General features: G+C 42.6%; 1 protein-coding gene across 1 annotated transcript in view; it reads left to right on the forward strand.

Moving 5' to 3' along the window:
• LOC101467054 (histone deacetylase 7) overlaps nt 1-13,927 on the forward strand; it is a 43,466-nt gene extending 29,539 nt beyond the window's left edge. The window contains exons 16-25 of the mRNA XM_004545144.4: nt 719-826; nt 1,033-1,088; nt 2,202-2,289; nt 3,141-3,260; nt 5,654-5,751; nt 8,580-8,698; nt 9,832-9,965; nt 10,059-10,143; nt 11,560-11,707; nt 11,805-13,927. Of these exons, the coding sequence (XP_004545201.1) occupies nt 719-826; nt 1,033-1,088; nt 2,202-2,289; nt 3,141-3,260; nt 5,654-5,751; nt 8,580-8,698; nt 9,832-9,965; nt 10,059-10,143; nt 11,560-11,707; nt 11,805-11,823 (975 nt within the window). The 3' untranslated portion in view covers nt 11,824-13,927. The remainder of the gene's footprint in view (nt 1-718; nt 827-1,032; nt 1,089-2,201; nt 2,290-3,140; nt 3,261-5,653; nt 5,752-8,579; nt 8,699-9,831; nt 9,966-10,058; nt 10,144-11,559; nt 11,708-11,804) is intronic.
• Nucleotides 13,928-14,036: the final 109 nt, after the last annotated feature.

The raw sequence follows: 14,036 nt of genomic DNA on the forward strand, positions 1-14,036 counted from the left end.
CTCGCCGGCTGGTCCAGATGGGTGTAGACACGATTGAGCAGGTAGATGATGGCGTCCTCAGTTCCGAGACGAGGCTGATAAGCGAACTGAAGGGGATCCAGGTGTGGTCTTACTATGGGTCGCAGCTGGTCCAGGATGAGCCTTTCCAGGGTCTTCATGATGTGGGAGGTCAGTGCCACGGGCCTGTAATCCTGGGGGCCACTGGGACGTGGCGTCTTTGGTACAGGGACGAGGCATGATGTCTTCCACATCACCGGGACCCTCTGCAGACTCAGACTCAGCATAAACAGTTTATGAAAGACTCCACACAGCTGGGGGGCACAGGTCTTGAGGACAAGGGGACTCACTCCGTCTGGTCCAGCAGACTTGCCTGAGTGAAGTCTCCTCATTTGCATCTCAACCTGGTATTGAGTGAAGGTGATGGGTGGGGGAGGGGTGTCAGGAATCTCACAGGAGGCATTCCTGACATCATTCCTAGCATCATGCCACCAATAAATGACTTCTGACAAACAAGTACCATAGAAATTTTTTTTTAACTTAGAGCAGAAACAACAAAGAAAGAGTCGATGTACAAAGAAAAGTCTCTAAACAATGGTTGGCATAATGCACACAGAAGTTTAAGCTTATTTTTAGCAGATGAGCAAAATCTAATAACAGATTAAAATCTGTAGCTGACTTTTAAACTGACTGCAAGCATCTCTCCTCGTTTTTCTGTCAGGTGGATATTGATACAGTCTGGAATGAACATCACACATCAGCAGCCTCCCGCATTGCTGCAGGATGTGTCACAGACCTGGCACTGAAGGTGGCACAAAGAGAGCTGAAGGTGTGTCTTTATAACCAAATACCTCGATGCCATGGGCTTTGTCAAGAATTTCAAAACTGCAGTCTATCACCATAATGTGCTGCAAACCTTGGCAAAGCACCCACTATTGGTTATAACGACATAAAGACGTGAACCTTTTTCACGTGTGGAGATCTGGCGTTATAAAAGCAGCAAAGTGTTGAAGGTTTTTCTGCCCTTTTTTACAGAATGGCTTTGCAGTTGTGAGGCCCCCTGGACACCATGCAACCCATTCCTCCCCTCTGTAAGTACAGCAGTGTACACGCACACACCACACACACACACACGGACACATACCAGGAGCCAGCAGGCCTGCAAAGTGTTTCAAAGGATTTATTGCAAACCAGCTATACTTCTGAGCAAGAGAGAGAGACAGAGTGCCCGGCTCTCTCTACCTTAATGTATGTGTGTCTGAGTCTGTGCTGTGTGTTACCTGCTCGACGCCCGAGGCAAACTTCCTCCTCCACTCAGTTTCTTTTAAGCTTTCAAGGCACAAAGCAAAGCACCTCAGAAGAGCAGTGTACATGTGCGTGCACAGTAAATGTGGGTCTTTGTGTGGATGTGCATACTTGCGTGCATGAATTTGTGTCAGTCTTTGATTAGAGGCATTAGCCAAGTAACCACATTCAGCTGGGACTCTATGCGTGTGTGTCTGTATCTGTGTGTGTGCTCAGCATTGCTTGTCACTGGTTATTTATGGGATGATAATGACTTTTCTTGATGAGCAAAGTTTAGACAGCTTATAATATATACCGTTCACAGAGACAGTCACACTTTACGACCCATGCTGACACTGCCACTTCCAACATTCCTCCATTGTTTTTCCTACATCAACACTTTTTTTTTGCATACCTTTATAGCGGATAGTGAGTGTTTAGGGATCGGCTGCACCGAGTTGTGAGTTCATTTCTCTAAAATGATCTCACACGTCCTGCCCGCTGCTCTCGCTGCACTATCATTTGGAATGAGGAGTGGGTTGTTTTTTTGTTTTTTTTTGATAACCTTGGTTGTCTATTTGTCAGAGAATTTGTGGGTTCTGCATTTCTCAAGAGTGTGAGATTTTCTACTCAGCATAACGTTTTTTGTTTGTCAGCAGACGAAACAGCTCGAACTGAAACGTCCTCATTTCTCAAATATTTGCTGTAAACATTAACGTGGCAGGATCATCCCTCTGTGACTTTCAAGCTGGAGTCAGCGCTGTGACTGTCGCAGCCTGGACTAAATAGCCACCATATGATAACTGGAGCCTTTCCTTAGAGGTTCCTAAGGTCCATATGGTGGTTCTGTGATATTAATTTAGTGAAGATGTCGTGATAAAGACATGTGGCTGCCACTCTTCCTGTCTGTTTGTCCACAGGGGCTTCTGTTTCTTCAACTCTGTGGCCATCGCTGCCAAGCAGCTCCAGCAGAAACTCAGCGTCAGCAAGATCCTCATTGTGGACTGGGTGAGGACCCACCGCATGACCAGCATCACTGGTCTCCACATGGACAGGAATAAACACACAAAAACACAGATGCAAAGGCACACAAATGTGTTGTAGGTACAAACAAGGTCCCAGATGCAGTAGCACTGCTATTTATCATTTAATTGAATTAGACACTGTTATCTCTGGTAGCCATGTGTGAGCTGAACGCTCTCACACCAGGGTTGAGGTCTTCACTCAAAAAATGTAAAATATTAGACTTTGTCTTAAAGACCAATCTTTTGCATAACACAACAGTTATATATCTTGTCATATAACTGCCAGTTATTTGACAATATAGCTATACCATAACAATGTATGTCCACAAATCCCTTTATTAATAAGAGACATAGGAGGATGTGGACCTGATCGCCGCACATCTCCATCTCCAAGTTATACACTACTTCTGTCCGGTACTCCATAAAAAGACATGAAAGTCTACATTTAATAATTTTTTTATTCCACCCATTATACAGTTCACATCTGCAGATATTGATCCACTATCACATGGTCACCTCTGTTCAGCATGTGTGTATAAGATCTTGCATGCGCTCTGTCATTGTTAGTTACTGCATCAGCACTGACTAATACCTGATTTATTAAATACAATTAAAATGCGTCTCCTGTTGACAGGGAAAAGCATGAATGCTTTACAGATTTTTCTTCCTGCGTTAGGGGTCATATGTTTAACACGTGCTTTTGACTTAAAAAAAAATACACTGCTCAATATAAAACATACAAATTGTTTTGAATTTTCCAAGGTTAAAATTCTGTGTGAAATAACAGCGCGAGTCCTTGGCAGCTTCATAACTAATCATATAATCACTCTCCAGGATGTACACCATGGCAACGGCACCCAGGAAGCCTTCTACAGCGACCCAAGTGTGCTGTACATCTCTCTACATCGCTATGACGATGGCAACTTTTTTCCTGGTAGTGGACACCCCAGCGAGGTAAGTACAAAACACTCCTCCACAGCCATGCTGTGCTTTTCTGCTTTTGCTTATAATCCTGGTATCAGTTTTCTGATTGATGACAGTGAACACATTAGCCTAACAAGACCACAGGTTCTTCTTTTTGATTGTGGACATTCATGTGGCTATTTCTCATTACTAACTTGGCTGCCTGAGACAGTTTATAACAATATAATCAAAGACATCGTGAAGACAGATATGCTGGCACAGAAATGTTTGGTAATTATGTGATTCCTTTAGGATATTAGGGATCTCAAACGCTTATGTTTAACATTTACTTGCTAAAACAGGAAGAATTATTGGCCATTCAGTCAAGGAATTATCTGCATAATATAAACTTCCAACTGCAAAATCAGTTTGGTTGTGACTGACTTTTCACGATTGCAGTCTGCACTATAGATCTGTTCTCCAGCAGTGTATGGATGTGAGAGTCAAATATATGACCAGTCAGAGTCAATTACATCACAATTACATTACATTACATTACTAATACAACTGGATTCATGACGCTATAATTTGAGCAACGAAGGTTACGGTTCACTTTTGTTAACTGTCAGTCCGGCATCGTCATGACAACCTATTACGGATAGCCCAGATGTCTTTTGAATTCACCATGTGCTCATCTCATTGTGTTTGTGAGTGGTTTACGTCGAATTTCGAATGCATTTAAGCAACTTCAGGTCTTTGGATGTTGAAGCTTCCCAGCAGGATGTGCACGGTTTTGCATGCCTATGTTTGCATACAGGATATTGAGATGCCTATGAATTCTGCCTGTGGTCTTACCAGAAACCAAGTGTGATGACAGCCCTCAGGCAGATGTACTGACCCGAACCCACGCTGGCATTCATCGCCCGCTCAGTCACTCGCATTCCCTCATATATTCGCCCATCTCCCCCAACAACAATGCGGATAAAATAGTCAGTGTTTTCTCATAAAATCCCACGAGGAGGGGACGCGGCATAAAATGCTTTTTTGGCTTGGATGTGGCTTTGCCTTAAGTGGCCTCTCAACCTCTGGTGAACAGTGCGGTAAACCTCTGGAGTCTCGCTGTCCCCCGTGTAGGTATATAACGCACCATGGGGTAGGGGGTGTGATGTCATAGGCATAACAGAGAGTGCCGAGTACCTCACAGAAACCAGCACAGGCCTAATCCAGTCCAGCAATTCTTGAAACATGAAAGAGAGAAAGAGGACAGAGGGGAGTGCAAGAAACTTGGAGCTATAGGCGTGTGTGTCCACGAGCACGTGCGAGCGTGCATGCGGGTACATTACCAGTTGGCAGAGGACAGGAGGCCTCATGTGTTTTTCGTTTGCCCTGTGAACATCCCGTCCACTGAGAGAAGAATGGAGACAGACGCTCTGCGATGCTCATCAGCATTCTTTTCTCTTTCAAGCATCCTCTCACACCCATGCACACACACACACGTACGCACACACAAAGAAAATTACCACACATCTTTGCCAAGTGCGTGTCAATCAACCGCCTCAATCTCTCTTCAAACTGACACATTGACTGATGGTGAAAGGCCTAGAGAGCAGCTAAATGGCTGCTAGCAGGACTACAAAGAGAGAGGCAGGAATCCTTAAACCTTCTTTCCAAAGACCCGGGACTCACTTCACTTTCTGCCCCAAAATATTTGAGGTCAAACTGACAGGAGATCCACTCGACTTTGTGTACTCTGCTTGGCAATTTCAAGTACACGCCAAGTCCAATACAGCTTGAAAAAAATCACTCAAATATTTACAACATGTAAAATGAGCAGTATAGCGCAGTATGTCATGTCTTTTCATTTGACATGTCATACACATGAAACTCTCTAAACATCCATATAAAAAAGCACATTATGCAGTCATTTCAATCACATAGCTTTTCAGTACATAAAACAGTATGCAACATGCGGTATGTGACTCTTATTTGTAGTTGTTTTTTTGTCTTTTTTTATATAACATGCAACAGTTGCCAAATGAAAAGTACTTCCCAGTATAGCTGTAAGCCTAAATCTTGGGAACCGTTAACGGGTGTAACTCTGTTGTGGCTCCGGGTGATTTATAAGGCCATTTGACAAATTGTATCAAAATCAAAATGGAGGGACAGGGGTGTTGAATTAACAGCCATCCGTCTTTCATTTAGGAATCATAATCACTCCCTCGTGCTGCCTTAAAGAGATGCAGCCACTTCGCCTCGGTTGCTGCAATGCAAAAGTTTTGCAACAGCGGTGCTGATTTTGTGAACATTTGACACAAATCTGTCAACGTCACACAGTTTCTCAACTTTCGCTGGGACTCATTAACTTTCTCGACATTGACGGACACTCTTTCTCTCTGACACACGCACCCCCCTCTCTCTCCCCCTCTGTGTTTGTCTTCATCCAGGTGGGTGCAGGTCCAGGTGAGGGCTTCAATGTCAATGTAGGATGGACCGGAGGACTAAACCCTCCAATGGGCGATGCTGAATACCTGGCTGCGTTCAGGTAAAGAAGTTCCTATAATACTGTAGTAATGAAGCATTTAAAGGTCTATACTGGTGTTTGAGATACTTGCCAAAATAAAATGAAGGTAGCATAGACCTCAAAACTTGAGATAGGTGTTCACCCCCCTAGAACATTATATTTACGTTTGACTTCTCTTACGGTTAGTGTCACACATTGTGTTGCCAGCAGTGTTTCTCGCTTGTTGCGCTCTCATTCTGGCTTAAAGCTCAGCAAGCAGCACGTAATTGCTTGCCGAATATTCAGTTTTGAATCCAAGGTACACTTATCTCCTCCTTCGTCATGTCAGTGCGCCTATCAACCTTCAGCAGTCAACACAACAGCTGTGCATGCAGCTCAGCTCGCTTATGAAAGCACTTTAGTCATTTAGCATCCTCCACACACATCTCTAATACGCAAGCTGATCACTCCCAGGTAAAGCACATTCTGTTCAAATCACAGTACCACGAATACGCATGTTGACTATGAGCCAGCTGCTACCCAGTGTCAGTACACTTTGTATGGGAAGGGCTAAACAATAATGATTTTTTTATATAACATGTGTAATTACACATTATCGATATCATTTTTGAACTAATTCCAGAGGCCTACGTAGGCGTGTTACCCAGACACACCTTTGGTCTTGCAGCACTTTTCGTTTCATTCAAGCTATTTTTCTTGAATGAATATGCTTTGATTCTGCTCCACACTCTCAAACACACGTAATGAACTCAGAATGTTTCTGTCAGCAACACTGGCTCGCCACCAGATGATTAAGCTCTCTACATGGTGCTGCATGCACCAGACACAGTGGGTGGGCCCCTCGTCAACGGAAAGATGCTAATGAGCTAACCCATTCTGGTAAAATCCATACAGCCAATAGGCATCCTCAGAAACACTAAGTCCAGTGTTTACTGGAGCCCTGGATACTAATTAAGAAACAACTGGTCCTTTCCTGAGCAGCCGTCTGGTTTTGGTATTTTTTATCCAGTTTGGGGAAATGGCAAGCTTTTTCATGTGTAAAACTTCCTTAGTAAACCGCAGTAGAGTACTGTACTGTATTGTGTGTTACACATAAAAGCTAATATCAAATCATAGCTCTGTAGCGCAGCAGTGTCGTGGTGGTCCGTGGCAGTTGGAGGCACATACCGTGTAGCCGTGTCCGGGGCAACCTTTATCATATGTCACCACAGAGAGACCAGAATTCCTCAGTTATAATTGGTTGGGTTTGGGGTTAGAAACAAAGAACAACTTATATTAAGTTTGAATCATTTTTCTGTGAACTTTGCCACCATTCTGTGAATTAACCAGTGCGAATAAATGCGTAGCATGCTTTACAGACAAAATTTAATGCATCATGAATTTGTGTTTATGCAATTAAGTCTACCTAACCTCGTGCCAGCTCTGTAATTCAATTTGATTTAGATGACAGGGTGTTCCAGACTCTCTGTGTTTCTGCTCGGGATGGAACAGAAAACTAGCCAGAGTGCGGTTACTGATGATGTGTGTCTCTGTTTTTGGGTGTGTATCGAAGGCATATTGTGGTCGGGAGTGGTGGTGGGACTCTAGTACAATCAAGAGAGAGCTCAGCTGCTTTGAGATTAAGCGTCATGATGCATTTCGTATTTGTGTGGAGGATTACTAAGACGGTCAGAATTTAAGCTCGGCCGAATCACCAGTAGCACACCATGAATCAAACTTGCAGTTTCAAAGGAAGAGCATGCATGTGCAGGTATTGCAATGTGTACATAGTGTGTATGTGCATGTAAATACATTTCCTGTGTATTTCCAAGTGGCTACTGACCAATGATGAACTGTGGAGGAGAGGAGAATAGAGCAGAAGAGAGGAGAAGAAGTGGGGGGTACATTGTTAGGGAATCCAAAGGCGGCGTAATTAGGCCCAATGGATCCCAGATGGCTGGCTGTCAGTGACGTGAGAAGAGGGACGAGCTCCTAATAGGAACCAGACGCACACAAACGTCTTTGAACTGCCGCTGAGAGGGGGTGGGGTTGGGGGGTGGTGGGGGAGAGTGAGAAAGAATCAAACGCGGCATGGGCCGTGTGCTCTTGCTAAAAAACTGGCAGCTAGAGACAAGAGGAAGTAAGAAGGAGAGCAAAGAAGCAAGAAAGCTGGGCTCCCATGAGTGGAGTTTACAGTCTGTGGACACCTCAGCCTATTTATGTCAAGGGTCTCCCTTTACCTGTTTGTAACATGCAGAGAAAAACTTTTAATTGTGTCCCACTTGTAGACCCATATCTATATAGATAGATAGATAGCCAAGTAAGGTATGCAGAGCACTCGTTCTTCTTTTTTAACGGCTTCACATTTAAACAGTTGCACACATTCACACCTGGGAGGTGCCCCACCTTCCACGGTTGGCTGCTTACCAAGAGTGGATCAAGAACAGAGATGAAGCACTTGGAGCACTGCCTTTGATAATTTCTCTTTTCATGATTTTCAAATAGGGGAGCTATTTGCAATCACTTACAATTAAGTAAGTGTTTGCAGTTAACAGTCCAGATAAAAGTTGTGAAGTATATGAATGCTCTTTGTGAAATCAGTCACTTCAACTCTTTTTTTTTTGTTCAAACTCTCTTCATTACAATAATTAATCTGTTACAGCCTGCTCTGATGTTAATTTGATCACACATTATGTTCTACTCACCCCACCCCTCAGTTCTCATTTTCTCTCAAATCATGAACACCTGTTGAAAAAAAAATTACTTCTTAAATGTGCTGTCTAATTTCTGCCTGGCCACACTGCTTGATGAATAGAACATAACACGCAGTGTTTGCTTTACGCCATTGCGTTTCCTTTTGTGGTCCTCAGAGCTGTGGTGATGCCCATCGCTCACGAGTTTTCCCCTGATGTCGTCCTCGTGTCAGCTGGCTTTGATGCTGTCGAAGGACATCCATCATCGCTCGGAGGATACAAGGTTACAGCCAAGTGTAAGGTTCACCCAACCTCTCATTCAGCACACTTCCTGATCAACGTGCTCTTATGAGCCTTATGAGTTATAATAAATATTTGCATGTCCTGCATTTGTTAGATTTCTTATTATTACAGTTACAAAGGTTGGCTATCCTTCACAGACTGTTGTCAAACAGATAAACACTCTTATGCTGTGTAGACTTAGTGCTGATGTCAGATATTATCACTGATGTGTAACGCAGTTTTCAGAGTGCAGCTTTGTAGAGAAGTTAAAGTTTGTTTGTAGAACCTGTTTCTTTATATGAGCCAGTCTTTATGTTTAACTAAAACTCATCACCATAATAGACTGTATATAAAAATGCACATAGGCACTGTGATGTCATTCTTTGGTTTGTTAAGCCCCAATTTGAAGATTTTAGTATTATGGACAGTTCTTTTTTGAGTAGTTTCTCAAGCCAGATCATCTGCTCTGTTAGCAAGCTAAACCTGTAAATAGCCGCTATCCGGTGCTAATATGTGAATCAATTATTAGTAAACTAACTATAACTTGGACCCAGACTTCTTGGGATCTTCTTCAGTTGTTAAAAAGTTGTTAAAATAGTTAAAATGCTCCACATGTAACCACTGTCTACATGTGCAGTCCAGTTAGTGGAGGTGAAGCAGGCAGCTGTTACAGTAGCTGCATCAGTGTACCTGCCACATCTCCAATTATATTAATTTTACACTTCAAAAAATGTAGTTTAACCAGTCCTAAAACAATCTGTAAAACTTTCATATAGATGGAAATGAGCTGTATAGACCAAACCCGTTTTTGTAGCAGGCTGTATACTCATATATATTTATTTCTGCTGCAATTATTTTAATATGAGAGTCTATGGAGATTGACTCGTTTTGCAGGCAGCCTCAAGTGGACATTAGTGGAACTGCAGTTTTCAGTGCTTCAGCATAGGCTTCATTTTTTAGGCTTCAGACCTTTGCAAAATAAGAAATGATGTCACCAGTCAACATGATGTTGTGAAATTATTCTCAGTAATTTGTCAGAGTGTGCAAAGTGTGGCTAACTTTCCACAGCACTGATATAATCCCATACAATCAATTTCTGGCTTAACCTTTGTGTATTCGGTTTTGTGCATGCTTTGTTCTCCACCAGGTTTTGGCTTCCTGACCCGTCAACTGATGTCACTGGCCGGCGGTAAGGTGGTCATGGCTCTGGAGGGTGGGCATGACCTCAAAGCTATCTGCGATGCCTCCGAAGCCTGTGTGAGCGCCTTGCTGGGCATGGAGGTTGGATGTGTTTTTGCGCATACAGAACATGTGTCTTTTCACAGATACCTACAGCATGTTTCCCTCTCTAACCTCTGACCACATGTGCCACAGGTGGAGCCTCTGTCCCAGTCGGTGTTGGACCAGAAGCCCTGTGAAAATGCGGTGCTTTCTCTGCAGAAAGTCATCCAGATTCATGGTGAGAATACAACATGCAGCATCAAAAACCATCACCAACATGACACTGAGCAGTCTTGTGAAACTTGTGGAAAATATTGATCTAAAAAAATAATCTTTGTTTCATTAGTTTGAAAGATTTTGTTGCTGTTTTTTTTAACTTCATTCTCCACTGTTTGCCTCAGTTGTCTTTAGTATCTTACTCTCTAAGGTTGGCCATAAGCTATTTGAGTCATAAACACCTTTAAACTGTCAAAAGAAATAGTAAATCAAAAACAAATGTCCATCATTATCTTGTGGAAGTGGAAGAGATGGCTAGCAGTCACTGGATGTGCTCGCTTCCAGAATTGTTTCTCAAGAAAGTTGCTGTAATGGGAAAGTTAGTAATGGTCCTTGGGCTGAAATATGTGCTTTTATTTGAAAATGAGATCAAAGAAAGGGCTTGCTTGCAAAATTAATAATTATACCACTATGTTCACTTCCTTATACATGAAAGGATTTCAAGTCAAGTCAGATTGTTTTAATATTGGCCCAAAAATCACACCGTGCGGCTACAGCATCCTCTCTCCGCGGATAAAAAGAAACACTTCAAGATGAGCAACAGAGGAGGAAGAGTGAAATTACATCAACGCTACTAATTCTAATGACTGTAGAGCAATTTAGCATTTTTATTTGAAAGGAATTTCATCAAAATATTTTTCGGCTCCATTAAAAACGTTTTCGTCAAGCTAAAATAAAACATGTCTATTTTTTTCCATCACTACGTCTTCTCACATCGCCCCTACTGTCCGACCACCTCTCCTCCTTTACACCCCTGTCTCCCCATCTCTCCCTCCAGCCGTCCCACACACAGACAGACAGACACACACACATACGCACACACACAGCCGCCCTGGCTCCAATTATCTTCAAACACTTCTCTGGCACACGACCTTCGCAACATCCCCTTCTGATTGCACACAAATGTTATCCCAACCAAATTAGATTAATTAAAAATATTTGAATAGCCACAAGAATGTTAAGCCCATAATTTAGGCCCGGGGTGAAATATATGTGAGTTGCATTCGCAGCCAGAACACACACGCTCAGAGATGAGCACATTTGCAAACTCTAATTTTTTTTCCTTTCGCTGTGTGACACGGGACTCGAGGCCCTGAGAGAACAGATTGAATTTGAGTTTACATTCGTGAAATTATCAACATGGATATTTAGACCACGGGCTGTTTATGTCACAGTCATTGCTTATATTCAGATCAAACGGCTACAACTAGCGGATCAAACACCGTGCAGTGCTCTTTAATAATGGAGACGCCTTCCCTCAAGGAACAATTCAGGATGAAAACAGCTCTGAAATACCAATGAATGCGGCCATTAATCTTTTCTCTCTCCTGTTTTCCTCCCTCCTCTCCATCTTTTTTCCATTCTTCGCTTCCCGCAGGTGAGTACTGGCAGAGTTTGAAGGATTCGGCCTCCACAGTGGATATGTCCTACTTGCAGGCGCAGAGACGAAGACTGAGACGAGACTCGGACAGCGAGGCTGTCAGCGCCATCGCCTCTCTGTCGATGGGGTCTCTTGCATCTGACAGGTAGGGGCAGCTCTGTGTTTCATATCTTCTGCTTTAGCACTGCCATAATGTTGTACTTTATGCACGTTTAACCCTTATCTTTCTCTTTGTCATCAAGGAAACCGTCTGAGAAATGATGGAGAAAAGGTGATTCTCCCTGAAGAAAGACTCAAGCCTCTACACACTCCACACACACGCACACAAACACGCAAAGCAGCGCTTTGGATCGTCACTGGAAGCAGATGTCACTTCACAAAAACTCCACCTGTATTACTACTGGCTGAATTCTGACCCATCTGATCCAAACACACACACACACATCGACGACCGGCAATCATCTGGGCCGCGTTCTCACTCTCATCCCTCGCTGCAATGAGAGCTAAAGCTAAAAGAGACACCCAGGTGCAGATTAATGAAGGGTTTTGCAACAACGTGATGTAGCATATACACCTTGAGAGAAAAACACATCTCTGCACATTTGCAGACTGAATTAAAATGACTCCAGCACAACTCTGAGCAAAAGCCCCAAGACTGTTAGAAGGAAGGGTCAAAGGTCGCCTCAGCTTATCGAAGCCACTCAGTTTGAGAAGAAGGAGTCGTCCCTAAAAGTACGTGCGAGTGATGGAGCGCAGACGTATCCCTCGGCCGCGATGTCATTCGTCTGCGTGCGACCGCGATCGAGCGGGTTTTTCTGATCATCCTGCACTGCACGTTTGTTCTCATCATCAGTTCATCTGACCGGAGGAACACTTTTTTTGGGGGGGGATGACATTGTTTTTTAAGAATCATGAGTGAAGCTACAATGAGGTCTGACATACATATTTTTTTTCAGCGTTTTCATCATTTCTTTCTTGGCGTACCCAGGGCGAGCGCGTGTAGCAAGACCTCGGATTGCTGCAGTTATTTGTATCGCTCCTCTGAAGTGCATCTTAAATATGTAGATATGCTGTAGTTAGTGGTGGTAGCATTAGTCACAATGAAGAGCTGATACCTCCAGTCGCTGTGGTATTGATATTCGGGGGAAGGGGGGATAATAAGCCTGTCAGATAAGACAGAATCACCCATGATGCCTCAATGCAGTGTAACCACTCAGTAATGATTGTACAAGTGACAATGCACATCAGTTTTTAACATTTTGGATGAGACTCGCATCCAAACACTCACTCACACAAAGTGCACTTATCTCGCCCTCGGAAACGAGGGTCAGAGCGACTCGGGTCTCAAAATCTGAACTTTGATGTTTCTACCTGTGGATGAGCATTCCTGCTGTATTTGTTACATGTTTTTTTTCTATTATTATTTTTTTATTTTATTTTTTTAATCTGATCTGTCTTCTGTTCATCCCCTACGTAGCGCCAGTCTATTTACTGTCATCCTCGGAGATGTTACGCTCCCCGGACCAAACAATGGCATGATAGTGGTTTAGTTAGGATGAAGCAATACTGAGATAGTTAAATATCCACACAGTGCAATTGGACACAGGTTAAGTACAACCAAAGCTTATGAGAACAATGTGTTGTCCCTGGACTGGCATGGCCTGAAGAACTTCAAAGACTTTGAAGACTTTGCGAATGTTTCTTTTCTCAATCCAAACAGTCAAAAAGCACAAAAAAAAAAACGCAGGACATTTATATACGCAAATCAATTCGACATGACTCCTATTTATATATTCAGATTCTGTGTCTTTGAAGTGCTCTTTGCATGTCTAACATGATTGTGATGGTGCTAATACAGTATGTCTGATTGTTTGTTTTTTATTTTTAGTTTGTTTGTATTTTACGTTGCACTCTGTATGTAACTCACGGCCTTTCCGACATTTGTTGATGTTACGAAAATGTGAAAAACGAAAGACATCCTGTAGGACATCCTGATGGAGGAGCGTAGCTTTCAGTCGTTGTTTGTTTTTTAAGAACGTTCACGACAGCGACCTGATATATCACGTGTCTTAATCAGTGTAAATGATCTATTTTTTTATTTGAGCCCAAATAATGAACCCTGTGCATACTCGGAGACCAAATTATCAGTCGAAGGATTGTTCTGACCAACCTGTGTAAAGGTAGCCTTAACAAACTGGAATTTTTACTTTAGGTCAAGTCCAGTTTTCTTTATAACTGACTGTCTTGATTTTTTTTTCTGTACAGTGTACATAGCGACATTGGTTTTGTTGTCTTACTTTTGCCTTTTTCTACTATTTTCACCCAAAAAAACCTAATAAAGGTAAATTATGTACATTTTAAGAAAGATCAGTTGTTTCTTTTTTCCTATTTTACTTTTTTTTTCTCTTTGTTTGGTCATTTTCTTTTCCCAGCATTCTCCATTCTCCTTCAAAAATACAATATTGTACTTATGT

This window comes from Maylandia zebra, linkage group LG5, assembly GCF_041146795.1.
Source record: "Maylandia zebra isolate NMK-2024a linkage group LG5, Mzebra_GT3a, whole genome shotgun sequence".
NCBI classification, from domain to species: Eukaryota; Metazoa; Chordata; class Actinopteri; order Cichliformes; family Cichlidae; genus Maylandia; species Maylandia zebra.